Raw genomic sequence first — 16,609 nt, 5'->3', positions numbered from 1 at the left:
ATTAGGAAGAGAGAAATGTTTATCTATATGTTTACACACATGTATATGTGCATATATGTTTACCTGCTTATTGTATTTTTTCTTAATGCAATTTAAGTTCCACGAGGCAGGAGTCTTATCCATCTTGTTCACTGCTATCTGCCCAGAATCTAGAAGAATGGCTGATATGTAGTAGCGGCCCTCAATAAACATATGCCGAATACTGCTGAATTCAGGGTTACAAAGGGAAGCATGCCTGGCATATAGCAGGCACACAGTTGGTGCTTAACTGAAGGCAGCCACAGGTAGTGTTTTATTATTACTTCCTCCATCCCTTGCATTTCAGGAAGGAATTGTCTGCTCTCTCTACAGTGTGAGCAGGTCCCAAGGGCCCTGCCCAGAGGGCCCAGGGAAGAGCTCTGGTCGCCCCCCTGGGGCCTGCGGCTGGCAGCATGGCACACTCCCTAGAAGGCCCGGGAGTTGGCTGGCATCACCAGCTTAGGACTGTGCTCTCAGAGTCAAATCTATAGCTTAAAAGCATCAGAAATACACAAAGAAATAAAATCAGACGAAAAAGACAAAGGATAAAGACAAAAATGTTAGCAGTGGGGATTTTTAAGTGACTGGATGAAGAGTAATTTTCATTTTGATTTTTATAATTGAAAAGGAAACAGTTATTTCTAAAAAGGGAGAGAACAGATAATTATCTCCTAAAAGTACAGATCTATTAGGACAAGAAAAGAGGCAAGGCAACAGAATAAAGGCCTTCTAGAGCAACAGGGTGCCAGATCTCCTGAAAGAGCTTCCACATTCACGCTAACTCGGATATTAATCATTTAGATCACTCGGGAATTTGGGGGGACGTGAGCACTTGCTGAAAATGCTGGCTATTCAGAATGCTACTGCTGCCTTGAAAAGCCTTACTTTGTACTTTTAAAACTTAGTTGTGGGTCAAATTATTTGTCATTCTTTGACTAATGAGGAAACTGAAGCCCAGAGAGACATGTGCCCTGCTCCCAAACCCACAGCAAGTCAGGGGCAGAGCTGAAAGTACAACCCCAGTGTCCTGACTCCCAGTTCAAGGCTCCCCTTTAAATTTACCATCCTCAGCCCCAACAGTTCTTCTGAGAAACAGAAACTGTAAGGATTTCTTGATGAGGACCCTAAGCTGCTGGGCCCTGCATGGTCTCCTCTCACTGCTGCTGGGAGCTCAGGTATGGCCACCTGATTCACTTGACCTGCACACTGGTGGGTGTTATTACCCCATTTTGCAGATATGGGGACTAGGGCCCAGACAAGTTAAGTGACTGCCCAGGGTCATAAAGCAAGGAAAAGGCAGAGATGGGACTCACACCTCATCTCTCTGACGTCCCAGCTCAGAGCTGCCTCCCAGGAAGAAGGTCAGTAGTACTTGGGGAGGGAGCTGCAGCCAGGTGGAGCCCTGTTCTTAAAGCTATTCCCAGAGTGGGGGAGGGACTGGCTCCCCTTTCAGCCTGGGTGGGTAGTGGGGGGGCACCTTCGACTAGCCCTTGAACTGCCTGCAATAGGGGCTTCCAGGCCCATCTGTCTGACCCAGGGCAGGCTGAGCTCACCTCGAAAGGGCAGAACAAATGGCTTTTAGGAAAGAAGTGGCCAGGAAGCCGCAGGGGCCAGTAGTTCTTCAGGACTGTCCTGTTTAACAGCTCACCTTCTCCCAGTGAGCCCACTGTCTTGGACCACATTTCTTCCCACAAAGCCCTGGGACAGCCACTGCTGCATCTAACTCCCACAATTACCTAGAGGGGCAGGACAGGCAGGGATCAAACCCCACCACCTGCAGCTGAGCCCCCAAGGGGTGCAGTGGGTCAGTGACTCAGCTAAGACCACACAGAGAGTTAGTTATAGAGCTGGCATTTGAACAAATGAATGGAAAAAAAAAAATGAACCAGGTACCAGGTCTTCCAGACCACAGTGATACTTCTAGAAGGCCAACCCCATAATCCACCCTCTGATTTAAAAAATGCTGCTAGCTACTCACCACCACTTCTACCACCCCGAGCTTCCACACCCACAGGGAAGAGTGCAGCCTCCTTTGCACGTAACGCAAGACCCTCCTCTGCGGATCTCCATTTGCTCCCATCCTCAGGAGACTCCCTGGGCTCCCACCTCACCCAGCTGTTTGCCATCTCTCCAAAGGCCAAGCTCTCTCCCGGCCCTGTGCCCATGCCCAGCAATCCCTGGGCTCATAATTCCTTTCTCCCTGCAGACTCCTCTCAATGGATTTATGGCTATAACAACCAGGAGGCTGGCAGGCAGCGGGTAGTGGTCAGTTGTATAAGCTCTGGAGCCCACCCGGAGAAGGGACCCTGGCCCTGCCACTTACTGGCTGCGGGACTTCGGGCAAGTTCCTTCTCTGTGCTTCAGATTCTTCACCTCTAAAATGGGGATGATAATAAGACTAACCATGTGTGCAGAAGAGTTAAGACAGTAGTCCTGACTGCAATGCTTTGAAAGACCTGCTTATAAAGGTCGGCCCTTGGCTGGTGTCTAGGAGCTTAGGTTTCAGGAGGGTTCCCACCATGAACTGATGAGAGTGGCCAACTCACTGTGCCTAAGCTATTTGTGTGAACACTGTGGTTTATGCTGAACACCTGCTTTCCTTCTGACAGTGTGGTATTTGCTAGGCAAGAGGTACCTATGTGAGAAGCCCCCAGAACCCTGGGCACTGAGGCTCTAATGAGCTTCCCTGATTGGCAACATTTCACATGTGTTGTCACAACTCGTTGCTGTGTGATTCCTTTGAGAGAGGACTCCAGAACCTCATGCCTGGTTTTGCCCAGACTTCACCCCATACACCTTTTTCCTTTGCTGATTTTGCTTTGTATCTTTTCACCGCTATACGTCAGAGCTATGAGTATGATGACTGTATGTTGAGTCCTGTAGTCCTACTAGCAAATCATCAAACCTGGGGCTGGTCTTGAGGACCCCCAACATACTACCTAACGAAGGAGTTTTGAGAGCTAGTATGTGTGAGGTACTTAGAACCACACTTGGCTGTTCCCAGTAAGGGCTTTTTGAATATTCACTATGATTATTACTTAATGTGCCAAAGGAGAGGGAACCACACCCTCCTCTCTGCTGAGAGTACTCCCTCTATCAGAGCATTATTCACGGTGCCTGTCTTCATTCATTCACGGGTCTGGTCTGTTTCCCTCAAAGGACCACGCGCTTCTTACAGCAGTGGACTGTGTCTTATGCATGTCTGTGACTGAATCACCAAAGACAGGGAAGACTGTCCATCCCAACTCTCTGCAATGCTCAGGGGTTGGCCTGGCCCACAGGAAGGCACTGTATGCCATTCTGGGAACCACACCAGGGCTGGGCTGGAGACTGCCAGGGTGGCCCCCATCCCTGAGGGTGGGAAGGGCTGTTCCCCAAATTCAGCATGACCACAATATGGGCCCCAGGCTCCTAAACCAGGCTGCGATCAGATGAGCTAGAGCCGAGGTCTGGCAGCCCCCTGCTCTGGCTTCTCCTCAACTGATAGGAGCCTGACGGGTTATTCATCAGACAGTCCCTGTGAAATCAATTAAGCGTCTGATGCTGCAGAGTACAAAAGAAGTGGATCAGGGTTTGGGGGACCCTAATATATGGCTCCCACTAGAATGGATCACAGGCGCACTTGAGGAGCTTAAAGCACCGTCTTACCCCAGCTCTAGGGAGCACAGGTGGGCCCCGATTGCTCGCTGGCGGACTCATCAACCCTGGAGATTGCCAGAGGTACAGCGAGAACAGAGAAAGGGGCAGGCTTACCAAAGCCCTCTCTCTCCTTCCTCCTTCTGCTAGCCTGTCTTTTCCTGCCAGCATGAAACCTAAATTCCTCCTGGTCATTCTATCAGCTGTTACAGTATTTGCTCAGCTATTTATTTGAGACTCCAACATAGACTCAGTCTGACAGTTAGGGAAGGGTCTGTGACTGTTTGTCTGGCATTGAGAGGCTCCCATCCTAGTGGGGCCTAGCAAAAGCTGTTCAGGACAACTATCTCAAATAGGCCCTTCTCTCTTGGTCTTCCAGGCCTTTGCTCGGACTGTGCCTCTCTCAGGCCTTCCCTTCCTCCCCTCATGTACCTGGGGGACTCCTGCTTGCTCTTCACCTCTCAGTCACACTGTACCAGGTCTACCAGGAAGCCTTCCCTTTTCCCCACTCAAGTTTCAGTTAAGTAAGTTTATTCATTCATTTGTTCCATCATTCATTCATTTTACCTGTGTGTGAATATTTATCAAGCAGCCACCATGTTGTGGTAAGCCCTGGGTTGAGTGCTGGGGATCCCAAGCCAATTAAAACATAGCACATTCGCTGTGCTTACCTCTGCCATAGTACTTATCCTACTGTAGGAGAGTCTGTTCTCTTCAGTGTCTGCCCTGTTAGGCACATTCAGTGAATGTTTACTGGATAACAGGTACTACATGATAAGCAGTTGAGCACTTACTGTATGCTAAGACATTTTCAGACATTATCTTAATGTAATTGCTACAACAGCCTTAGGAAGTAATATAATGGATTAAAGATAGCCACAAATTCTTTGACACTTCTCCCAATGAGAAATGCGGTCTGTTTCCCTTCTCCTTGAAGCTGGCCAGCCCATGATTGTTTTGGCCAACACCATATGGCAGAAGTAACACTGTGCCATTTCCAGTGCAAGCCTTTAAAAGGGTCAGTGGCTTCTGTCTCATTGCCTTAAAGCCCTAAGCCACTAAGTATAAAGCACAACTACCCTACTAGGAAGACCATGTGGAGAGGCCCTGAGACTACATTATAGAAAGGTACCACTGAGCCTAGCTTTCCAGACATCCCCAGCAAGGCACGTGAGTGAAGCCATCTTGGATCCTTAAGACCAGTCCAGTTGCCAGCTGGGTACCACCAACTGACTCCTGTTAACACCATGTGGAACAGAAGAATAGCCCAGCTGAGCCCTTCCTGAACTCTTGACTGACATCGTGAAATATAATCAACTGGATGTTATTTAAGCTACTAAGTTTAGGAGTGGTTTGTTATGCAGCAATAGATAATCAGAACACAAAGTCACTATTATTTTCTCCATTTTAGAGATGAAATTTAAGGTCTAGGTCCACAGTTAGTGAAGACTAGGGTAGGGGTTTGAGCATAGGGTGTGTCTGGCCCTAAAACCTGTGCTTTGAACAATTTGCTATGGTGAATGGACCATCACTTATACCTGCAGAATATCAGGACCAAACTTACTTTTCCAAAGAAGAGAAAAGGTAGAACCTACTGTTTCTTCTTAACTCATCTGGTGAGTGAGAGCTCAATAAATATTTTTTGAGTAATTTTTCTCTTCACAGGGTTGCTAAAGGAAGCAGATATATATATATATATATGTATATATATAAAATGGACAATAGCTTTTACAGTGTGGCTTTTAACGGCCAGACACTATGCTGTGTATTTCTTACATATCTCATTTATTTCCTCCCTACCTCTTTGAGATGCCTGAATTCTTATCCCAATTTACAGCTGGGGGAATCAAGGATCTGGGATGTTAAGAAACATGCCCAGCCGGTAATGTTAAAGCCAAGGTAGGAATGAAGGTCCATCAGACTTTAAAGCCCCTATCCTTTCCACCTGATCAGCTTGTGATTCTACCTGCCAAACTTGACATTGATCCCTCTTAAACTGTACCTTGTTAGTTTTGTACCATCAACCAGTTAAGATCAGTATTAAGATCCAGAATTCTGATCATGTTATCCAGTGTATTAGGCACCTCTCCCAGTTTTAGGCTGTCCTTAGATGCACAGAGACATGAAAGAGCTTGGCATCTGGGAAAATGCTTATAAATACACATGTATGTATTATACATGCACAGACATATACTGAATATTAAATATATGTGCTACAGTAATATATATCATATATGATGTTACATATGTGCATGAATATATATATATATAGTGGTGTATGTATGTACCTATGTGTTAACAATGATTGTTACATTTTAGTGATAGATAGAGGTGATTTTCTTTTCTTCTTATTTCATTTTTTAACTGTTCAGCAATGAACATTGCTTACTTGAGTAATGAAGTATAAGGAAAAAGAAAAGGTTCCATGTGGTTTGTGTGATGGATGTGGGAGATTAGGGGGTCAGAAAGGCAGGTGAGCACCGGCTGATGGGGCAGGAGAGGTGAGCTGGGACCACCTTCGCATCACCAACTAACCATTAGGAAAACCTCCCTACTGCTTGTCCTCTATTTTCCTTTCCCTTGGAAAACCTGGAGTCTCAAAGCAGGAAGTCCTAATTTGCTCCTAAGTGAGAGAAATGAACATCCGAGCAAAGGGAGTGGCGATTGTGGCCTGTGCAGAGAATCAGAACCACCCGTTAGTTGCTGGCTTCTTTCAGCCACGTTTAGTCATTCAATAAGCACATTGGAAATAATGGAGATCTGATTAAGCTACCCTGGCGGGATGACATGCGATTTCCGACTCTGTTACTGACGAGAGCAAAGGAGGCACGAAGGGAAAAGTTGCACATGATTTTAAAGGATGCCAACAGAAATAATATTTAATAAAGAGACGGGGGGGCTGGAGAGGAGCTGGTTGGGCTGTGTCTCTAAGAAATCTGCTTTTGGAAAAATGATTCCACAGGAATAAAATGGTACAAAAGGATGTTGATTTTCTCTCACTGGACTCCACAGACTCAGTGTGACAATACTATAGTTGTGTACTTGGGAGTCATGTGGCTACACTTTCCATGTATGGATTAATTTTACATCCTTAAATCTGGTATGACTTTGTTTTCTTCACAAAGAACAGGAGTATGGGAAAATAAAATCATGTTTCCTACTACTTTAAAGAAATAGGGTAGAAGATCAAGAGGTTCCACTTTTGCCAGTCCGGGACACTACATTTTCAGTTTAGAGAAAGTAGGGAAAGGCTGCGCTCCCAGAGTCGACAGTGCTTATCCTGGAGTGGTAAGATTATGTGTAAATCTAATTTTCATCTTTATACCTTTCTGCACTTCCTCCAGTGAGCTACTATGGTTTTATAAGCATTTAAAAACATTCCATTGTGGAAAAATAGTGACTAGGCAGAGGGAAGGGGAACAGCTACTGAACTCAGGCTGACAAGTCCCTGAGCTGAAGGAAGCAGGGAGGAGGCAGAGGGATCCCGGTCAGTAGAGACCTAGGGAAGGAGGCCGTGGTGTAGGGGAAGCAGCCCTGGACGGAGTCAGGCAACTGGGTTCAAATCTTAGCTGTGCCATCAACCGCCTAGGTGCTCCTGAGCTCACTAGCTCAGCTTCCAAAACTTCCGAATAGGGATCATCATAATAATGCCACTTGATAAAGGCGTGAGGATTACATTATACCACACACAGGAAAATCCTTGTAACCAACAGCTGATGTATAAATGTTAGGGATTATTAGGGCTTTGGGTGTAAGTGATAGAACAGCAGGAAAGGAGCAGAGGAGGTTCCCCTAGCATGCCAGGTGCTAGGCACAGGGTGATGAGAAAAGGTAGGGAAGGTCCGAGGGGAGCGCCGGAATCACACCTGCACTGACAGCGTGCTCTGCCACACACCTGCGCCAGGGCCTCTCACATCGGCTCTCATCTACTTTACCCGCGGGCCTGGCCAGCGCGCACCATCGCAGCTGCGTAGCCAGGGAGGCGAGGCCCAGAGGCCCAGCAACTTGACCGAGGCCGTACCTTTAGCGAGCGGCAGGCTAGCGCTGGCCCTCGGGTCTGCTGCCCAGGCCTTGTCCGCCGCCCCGCATCCCGGCCCTTTTCTCTGGCGGTCAGAGAAAGGCATCCCCGGGCTGCTGCGCGCCCGCCCCGCCTCCGCCCGCCCCCGCACCTGGTCTCCAGGGGGATGTTGCTGTTGAGCAGCCAGTTGTCCTGGGCGTGGGCGGGCTCCGGGGCGCCGCCGGCGGGGGCCTCTCCGGACAGCGAGTGGTCGGTGGGCGCTGGGCTGGGGTTGCTCCTCGGCGTGAAGTTGCCCCGGTTCAGGGAGTTAATGGAGGCGGCGTGGTGCTGGCTGGGGGTGTGGGCGTGCGACAGCGGCGGGGGCGGCGTCCGGAGCCGCGGGTGGTTCTGCAGGCCGCCGGGGTGATCTAGGGCACAAACCGAACACGCGGTCAGCAGGCGGCGAGCCGGGCGCTGCCCTGCGGCGGACAGGCAGCCGCGATAGCAAACGTATTCAATACATAGGTAGGCAACAGGTGTTTATTGAGCAGCTACTGTTCTAGGTGCTGAGGATAGATACATCAACGAACAAAACAAAAATTGCCATCCCCATTGGGCTTAAAGTCTAGAAGGGAAGAGGAACGATAAACAACATAAAAACGACTAGTTGCAGTGTCAGCAACTTCACATTGATTCTTTCAGGCTTTTAGGACCATGGTTTTTGAAGTGTGGTCCGGGACCTTCAACATCATCTGGGTATTCCTTAGAGATGAAAATTGTGGGGCCCAGCCCCAGACTTACTGAACCATGTACCCAGCGGTGGGGCCCAGCAATCTGATTTCACAAACCCTCCTGGTACTCTGATGTATGCTAAAATTCGAGAAGTACTGATTATATATATGACAGTACATAGTAAATGAAGCAAGATATAAAAAGTAAAACATAGTTTACTGAAATGGTGATAAAAGCCAGGAAGAGGACTGTGGCCTGTGCACATAGGGGCAGTGGTGAAACTTCAGACAGGGTGGCCTCAGGGAGAAGATGACTTTTGAGTTAAGTGAGCCATGCTGGTGTCTAGGTGGAGCAAAAGTACCACCTGACATTTATTAAGCACATAGCATGTGCCAGAGCCCTGTTTTGAGCTCTCTGCATGTGTTAATTCAACTAATCCTCACAACCCACCACAGAGCAGGGACTATTTTTATCCCCATTATACAGATAAAGAGATTGAGATAAATATTGTATTTACTGCCTACAATTACTTGGAGCAACAGGTATTATTATAGCCAATTTAAATATTAAAAACTTAAGTCTTGGAGCAGGTGAGTAAAGTGCCCAAGGGTATGTGGCTAAGTGGATGTAATTTACAAAGAAACAAAGTAAATACAATTTCTGCTGATGCCACAAATGAAGCAAGTCCTGGAGGTAAATCTTTACCATCATCGAAGCTATGTTCACAGAAATCCCAGTCTTTCGAAGCCAATGATCTTACGGGGTGAAGAAGTCAAGAAATTAGATTCTAGATTCTGCCACTCATTAACTGCATGATCATGGACAAGTCTCTTAACCTTTTTTGAGCCTCAGTTTTCTCATCCATAAAATGGGGAAAGTAGTTTATTTGGGGAGATTACAGAGCTATAGTGAAATCAGGTGAGGCAATCAGTGGGAAAGAAATATTTGTGAAGTTGATGGTTTACAAAGTATTGTGTTTCATTTGTTCCTTATGAGAATTCTGTATTTTATAGAGGAGACTGAGAGTCAGAGAGAACAGGCTTCAAACCGGGGCAGATGCGATATTCCCAAGGCTGTGCTCTTCCTTGGATCAGGAGACAGCTTTTTGGAAATCATCAAGCACAATCAAGTATGAGGCACGATCAGTGTTATGGATAGTTTTAGTGTAAGATGCATCACTTTCAGCTTTTCGGGTAACCCAATCTTTTGTGCCAAAGAATTATAAAACAAATCTGGTAGGGGATTAGGGAAGGGGAGTTAGGGGCAGAAGGGAGAAAGAAACCCAGCTGAGTGGATCACTTCCTTATTACATGCTGTTATGTTCAGCATAAAGCCCATACTGGGCCTACAGGACCCTCTGGAATCTGATACACTGTCTTCCTGTCTTCCAGCCTCATCTCTCCTCAGTTCCTTCTCTATAATCTTCCCCCAGAGGCCAGGACATATGCTGAGGCAGTTCAAACAGCTGAAATCTCAACTCTGATGAGGAACGTCCCTAGGAGGGTGACAGAACGTGAATGGCACCTCCTGAAGATGTGCAATGCTGTAGCCCTGAACCAGAAGAGAGCTAGCAGGAATGCCCCTTAATGGGAGGGACGAGAACCTGGAAGCCAATACGACCTGTCCAGGAAGAGTGTCCCACTCAGAGTACAGAGAACCCTGGACCAGGGAGAAGCATCTGGTCATTTGTTTTGTCCAGCTGTCCTCAGGCAGCACTTTAATGGAGACAGACAGAGCCTGGGACAGAAGCCAGCAGCAGAAGCAGCCTCCTGGGCTGACTGAATGTCCTCCCCACCCATGGCCTTTCAGGCTGTTGGCTGCGGTCCACCAAGCAGGGAGAGGCAGTGACTGAGCCACCACTGTCCAGTGGTTGTTAGGAGGCCAGCAGAGAGGTGTGACCTAGTCCTTGCTCCTGCCCCTGCCCTAGGAGTCAACTTCCTCATGGCATTTTATTTCACTGATAGCAATAGTTGCTGCCATGTATTTTAGCACCTACTATATGTGCTTTCACACCCTTAACTTTTCTAATGCTCACAACAACTCCCAGAGGGCAGTTATTATTATTATTCCCATTTTACAGATGAGGAAGCAGAGGCTTACAAAACTATTCATAGTAAGTGGTCCTCATAAATACAAAGCCTGAATTCTGTCTACCAAACCAGGGTGCCTTTTCATGAAACACAGCCACCTAGTGGACTGTCCCAGTCATGGCCAAAGACAGTAAATAGACCCTTAGTGAAGAGAGTAGCATCCAGGTCTGGGCCAGGACAGGCTGGTCTGTAAGCCTACAAACATTTGCTTGGTGACTAAGTGGGGACAGACACCAGGCTCTGGCTTGATAACTGTTTAGAAAGGCTGTCAAGAGTCCCAGAATGATAGATTTTAAGTATAAGATCACTGGTCACATCTAAAAACTAACTTCCTCTGTGAGGTCAAGAGATATTCTGGTCTAGTCCTATTTTTTGAAAGCTCAGCTTAACCCCTATCCCACCCAGAAAGACTCCCTTGACCTACCCTCCCCAAAGTTCTCTTTTGCTCTTGAATGCTGACAGTAGGCAACCCAGACCTCTCACCTTTATCTCCTCCCCCAGAACATCCGTCCTATGTCCCCACCTTGCCTCCTGTAGGAGGTGTGAAAGTCCCTATTCCCTCTGTGCTGGGTGATCACCTGTCCCAGAACTGAACAGATGCTCAATACAAGCTCACTGAGTGAACAGCTTATGTGAGTGGCTGGGCAGTCTGTCCAGGTGAGCGAGGCTGTGTGGGGTATATGTGCAAACAATAATGGCAGACCACCCCGGACCCTAGACCACGGGCCTACACAGGCCTTTACTTACTTGCCAGGTACCAGGGTCGCAGGTGCTTCGGCTGAGCCCTTTGTTTCCCTTCCCCCACCCCATCCAGCCTGAGAAGCCTAAGAAAGGAGACTTTGATGTTTCCCAGGTTCCCAAGGGAGAAGCTCTGTATTTAGGAGCTCAGAATGGGAGCCTCACTCACAAACCCCAGAAAGAAATGTGACCTTCCCAAGGAGCAGATGTTTCCTCTGGTCTGAATGGACTCTCCCTTTTGCTCCTCTGGCCAGGAGGGGAGATAGAGGCGAAAGGCTACGGAGGAGCCCTCTTTTATCCCCTCCCCAATACACACTCCCCTCTTCAGAGGGAATATCAGAACCAATTCACTCATTCAGCATTTATTGAGTGCCTGTTCTGTGCCAAGTCTTGTAAACCAGGTGTTGGGAATAAAACAGTGAATGAGATGGATGTGTCCTAAGAGAAAATGTTCTTCTGGTTTCTATTTACTGGCTGGGCAGCCTCCAACAACTCATGTCTCCTCCTCTGTCCTTGGTCAGCGTATCTGTGAAAGCGTATACACATTCCTACTTCACCACCTTTGGGGTGATGAAGAGCCATGGCCTTTGCTCAAGTGCCAAGTATAATGTGAACTCTTACTAAGCCCCGAGGGAAGGACCATGTGTCATTCATTTCCATATTCCCAGTGGCAGCACAGAGCTGGGCCTGGTGCATGGTAGGCCCTCAGTAAATATTTACAGAATGTCTGGGAAAGAACAGCAAATCAGGTAGCTGGGCTTCTTGCCTGCACAAGCAGTTGCTTCTCTCCTGCTACTGGGAGTAAGCATCGCTACTTTTGCAAAGCTATGCCGTAAATTCCAATTTACACCCTCTTCTTGCAGATACAGCTCCAAGTGTATCTGTGAATCAAGGCCAAATGTGAGTCATTTTACTGTTATTTGTGCACAGCACTGTCAGTAACGGCCACTTGCTTATCTAGGTTTTGCAAGCCTGGTTTTCCAGGAGGATTTTCTTGTTCCCTTCAAGTTCTCATATATATATTTGCAGTTGGTGGTGCCCTCTAAAACCTCAGATAGTTTTCATTTATATGCACAAAACTCCTGAACACCGAAGCTTCCTGGCTGCATCTCCCTGAACATAGTGAGGCTCCTTCGGAATGCTGGCCAGAACAGTAGGTAACGGAAAAAGACTAGGCTCTGTGTCATACAGCCCTGAGTTCAAGTTTTGGCTCTGTCACTTATAAGCTGTGTGACCTTGATCAAGTCACTTAACTTCTCTGGAGCTTTAGTTTTCTTTTCAGTAAATGGAGATAATGCCCACATTATAGGGTTGTTATGAAAATTAAATGAGATAATGTACGTATGGTGCTTAGCACAGTGCCTGGAATACCATCATTCTAAAAAATGATAATTATTAATTCCACAATTATGATAAAGGAATGCTGAATAAATAAATTGTAAAGTACTAAATCGTCACCATGGTGACCACTTTAGCATTTACAACAGGGATTCCAAAACAAAAAACCCTGAAAGGGAAAGAGCAGGAAAATATCTAATAGAAGTATGATACTCTTTTAGTAATAAATTGCTGCATTTCCCTCCGGACAACCCACTGGGTCCCAGGAGCTTCGGTCACAGGAGGGTGCTGTAGCTCAACATGCAGCTCAGAAGCTAAAGAGGCCGGCTGCAGCCCTGACACTCTAACTACACAGGATGCATGGAATCTCCATGCATCAAAGATGAAGGCTCCTTTCTGTGTTAAATGAGCATCTTGGGGCAAACCAGGAAGGGGCTGCCACCCAAATCCGTACCTCTCTGTCCTGGGTTCAAGGTGCACTAAGGAGAGGGCCCCTGATATTGTTTAATCAGTCAGCAATATTAAACAGCCCTTTGTTGTATGCAGGGAGTTGGTCTTGATGGGTTAAAAGATGAGGAGAAGCCCCATCCTTGACAAGTAACCAGTGTTTTGGGTGATAGGTGGCAAAGAAAGGTAGAGCTCAGTCTCAAACTGGGCCTTAGGTCTGTCTCTTACAAGCTACATTCACCTCTCTGAGCCTCTAGTTACTCATCTATAAAATGTACATATAATAGTAATGGCAATAAAAGGAAGAGAAGGAAGGTGGGCTACCATATGTTGAAAACACAGAGATTCACAAATAAAACAAATATGGTCCTTGACTTTGAGATGCTCATAGTCTAGTGAAGGTAACAGACATACAGATACCACACAAGTTTGTAATTATGAGGAAATTATACATGATTATACATCATCATGTACATCAGTTAACATTTATTGAGTACTTGCTACATGCAAGTACTTTACTTATTTAATCCTCATAACACCTCTGTTAAGAAGGTACCATTATTACTCCCCATTTTATAGATGAGGAGACTGAGGCACAGAAAGGCTGAGTAATTTGCCCAAGATTACAAAATCATTAAGGGATGGAGTGAGAAATGGAACTCAGGCAGGGTGGCTCCAGAACCCATGCTGTTGAGCACTCTGCTTATGTACATAAAGTGAGTTAACACAGGTAAAATGCTCACATCACTGCCTGCCCCATAGTGAGCACTTTGCAAGCCTCAAGGACCATAGTCCTTGTTAGCTTACCCCACAGCCCCACTGGAACATTATGGGGCACAGAGGGCTGCTGCCAGACTCTGACTGCTGGGGTTGCAGGGAAGTTTCCAAGAAGTGACACATGACCTGTGTTTGAGGGGCATCCTGGGAAGAAGACGATGCATGTGCAAGGGTTCAGAAGCCTGAGTGTGCAAGGCTGGCTTGGGACAGTTTTTATAAGCAGCGTAGGAATAGCTGTGAGGGGGAGGGGCAGGGGTCATCGCCAGGAGGCACCAGGCTAAAGAACCTGGCGTTCATCCGGAGGGCGAGAGGAAGTGCCATGGTCACACTAGCGGTTGAGGCCAATTCCTGGTTGCCTCGCGGAGGATGAACCAGGCGGAGGCAGGCTTCAAGCATGCCCAGACACAGCGTGCCTTGCTGGGAGAGAGATTCCAGTGGAGCACGTCGCTATTCTTTTACAAGATCACATTCATGAGAAAAAAGGCATAAACTTCCAGAGCTTTGGCTCAGGCACAGAACTCAAACACGTCAACAGCCCTGCGATCCAAGGCCTGCACCGGCTCCAAGGGTGCCAGGCTGGGTGCCCACATCCAGCCCTGCGAACGGCAGACAGACGCCCGAAGGTCTCCTTGCTACGGAGCTAATGACGACCCCAGCGTGCACTGCAGTCATTAATCGGGCCCTGAAGATTGTCAGATATGAAAGATGATGGTATTTAATTATCATAAAACACAAAAACTCCAGCTGCCTGAGAATGCCAACAGAAAGAGTTATTTGGCTTCCATTAAAATGCCATCGACTACCACTGACACGGGATGGTGATGTAGCAGTGCTGAGAGCTTAGCTAATGAACCTTGGCCTCCACGACCAATTTAGAGAGGCCAGAAAGCTCTCTGTCACCACAGTTGGCAGGCGGGATCTGGTGGCCTGACTTCCAGTCTCAGTTCTGCCTCCTTCAAGCTGTATAATCTCAGGTAATTTATTTAACCTGAGTTTTAGTTTCTTTACCTGCCCAATGTATATATGAGAACATATCTTGCAAACTGTAAAGTCTTGTGCAAGAGTTAACGATTACTATTATTATTATTACCTCAAGCCAGAATGGATAAAAACAGTGAAGTCCAAAATATAACTACTGGTCTGAGGACGAGGCTAGGGGTCACACTTTTTGTGAGGTTTTCTCTGCCCATTCATTCCCTCTCTGGACAAGATGCTTTCAGTTCGTTTTCCCTGAAGTCCTTCTGTGTCGTGGCCCATACTCAGGTGTTCTAAATGGTACTTGGCCTGGACCCCCACATGGACTCACGGAGACGGAGGCTGGACGGCAGACTGGAGCTTCCCGAGGCTCCCCTTCCAATCTGCTTGATGGAGAGTAAGAAGTACCCTGAAGTCACAATAGGTCTGTTTCTGCCCCCTTGTTTGTTTAGTCAGAACAGAAGTTTGGGTGAACACACAGCCTATTAAATTGCTTTGCGTTTTAGAAACAGCCATCCATGAAGGATATGAAAAAGCCTTGCCGTATGATGCAGTGGCTTTCAAAAAGAGGTGTCTGGAAACGTGGTAGGGGGTGTTTTCTGGTTGTCACAATGGCTGGGAAGCACAACTGGCATTTGGCAGGAGAGGGCCAGGGAAGCCAGCCACATTCAAGGAATGGGACCCTGTGGTCCTGGGGGTACGCAGTCCAGTGGCAGTAGGATAGAAGACTTTATTCTCTCTTTGCTTCCCCCACCCCCATCCTCAGATCTAGATCATTCTGTGCCACAAGAGACTGACCCCTAAGGACTGCATCATCTGGGCTCCCTTGGCCCCTGGCTTGTTAGCTGGGTTTGGCTAACTGTGAGCACAGCCAGACCCTGAAAGGTAGGAGGAGAGAGAGGTTGGAGTAACCTCCTTATTATGATTTGAATGTGCCCCCCAAATTTCATGTGTTGGAAAGTTAACCTCCAAATTCATATGGTGATGGCATTTGGAGGTAGAGGCCTTTGGGAGGTAATTAGGATTAGATAAGGTCATTGGGTGGGGTCCCCACGGTGGGACTGGTGGCTGTCTAAGAAGAGGCAGAGAGACCTGGGCTGGCATGCTCTTGCCCTCTCACCATGTGATGCCTTCTGCCACATTACGACACAGTAAGAAGGCTCTCATCAGATGTGACCCCTAGACCTTGGACTTCTCAGCCTCCAGAACTGTAAGAAATACATTTATTTTCTTTAGAAATTACCCAGTCTGTGGTATTCTGTTATAGCCACAGAAAATGGACAAGATACTCCTCTTCCCCCACCCCACAGCAACCCTGCTGCAGCTCCATGTCTCAGGCAGGAGCCACATCCCTCAAGGCTGCACCACTTTACAGATAGAGTGGTCTAGGGCAGCTTCTAGGAAGAGCAAGGACTTGAACTTCGCTCTGAAGTAGAGGCAGCATGGAAGTGGATAAAGGGGAGGAAGAGGGCATTCTGGGTAGGGGCAGGCATGAGTGAGCAAGGGCCCACAGGCTGAAAGACACAGCCCCACGTAGCAGCAAGGCGGTGTGGAGACCTGGGGATGTGGAGCAGAGACCTGGCGAGGAGCCACAGAGAGTGACAAGGCTGGAGCCCACCTTCAGCTTTAAGGGTGTTCAGAGGGCTCACCCCAACTTCTAGGCTTGTAAAGCCAAGAACAGTCACAGGAGTGAACCAGAACTCCCAGGCTTCATTAAAATGTACACGAGGTTCCTCATCAAGCAACGAATGCTCCCCTGGATGGGGGGCTGGGGGAGAGAGCCCTGCTGCCTTTAACTTGACAATTGAGGAAGACCAGAGTTTCAGAGTCTCTGTCACAGAGAGGTGTGATCAACATCGCT

At 47.5% G+C, this 16,609-nt stretch overlaps 1 protein-coding gene across 1 annotated transcript in view; it reads right to left on the bottom strand.

The window, feature by feature from the left end:
• TENM4 (teneurin transmembrane protein 4) overlaps positions 1–16,609 on the bottom strand; it is a 499,427-nt gene that overhangs the window by 220,993 nt on the left and 261,825 nt on the right. The window contains 1 exon segment of the mRNA XM_045557253.1: positions 7,824–8,079. Coding sequence (XP_045413209.1) covers positions 7,824–8,079 — 256 coding nt within the window.

This window comes from Lemur catta, chromosome 7, assembly GCF_020740605.2.
Source record: "Lemur catta isolate mLemCat1 chromosome 7, mLemCat1.pri, whole genome shotgun sequence".
Lineage (NCBI taxonomy): Eukaryota > Metazoa > Chordata > Mammalia > Primates > Lemuridae > Lemur > Lemur catta.
This window is presented reverse-complemented; position numbering and strand designations above follow the sequence as displayed.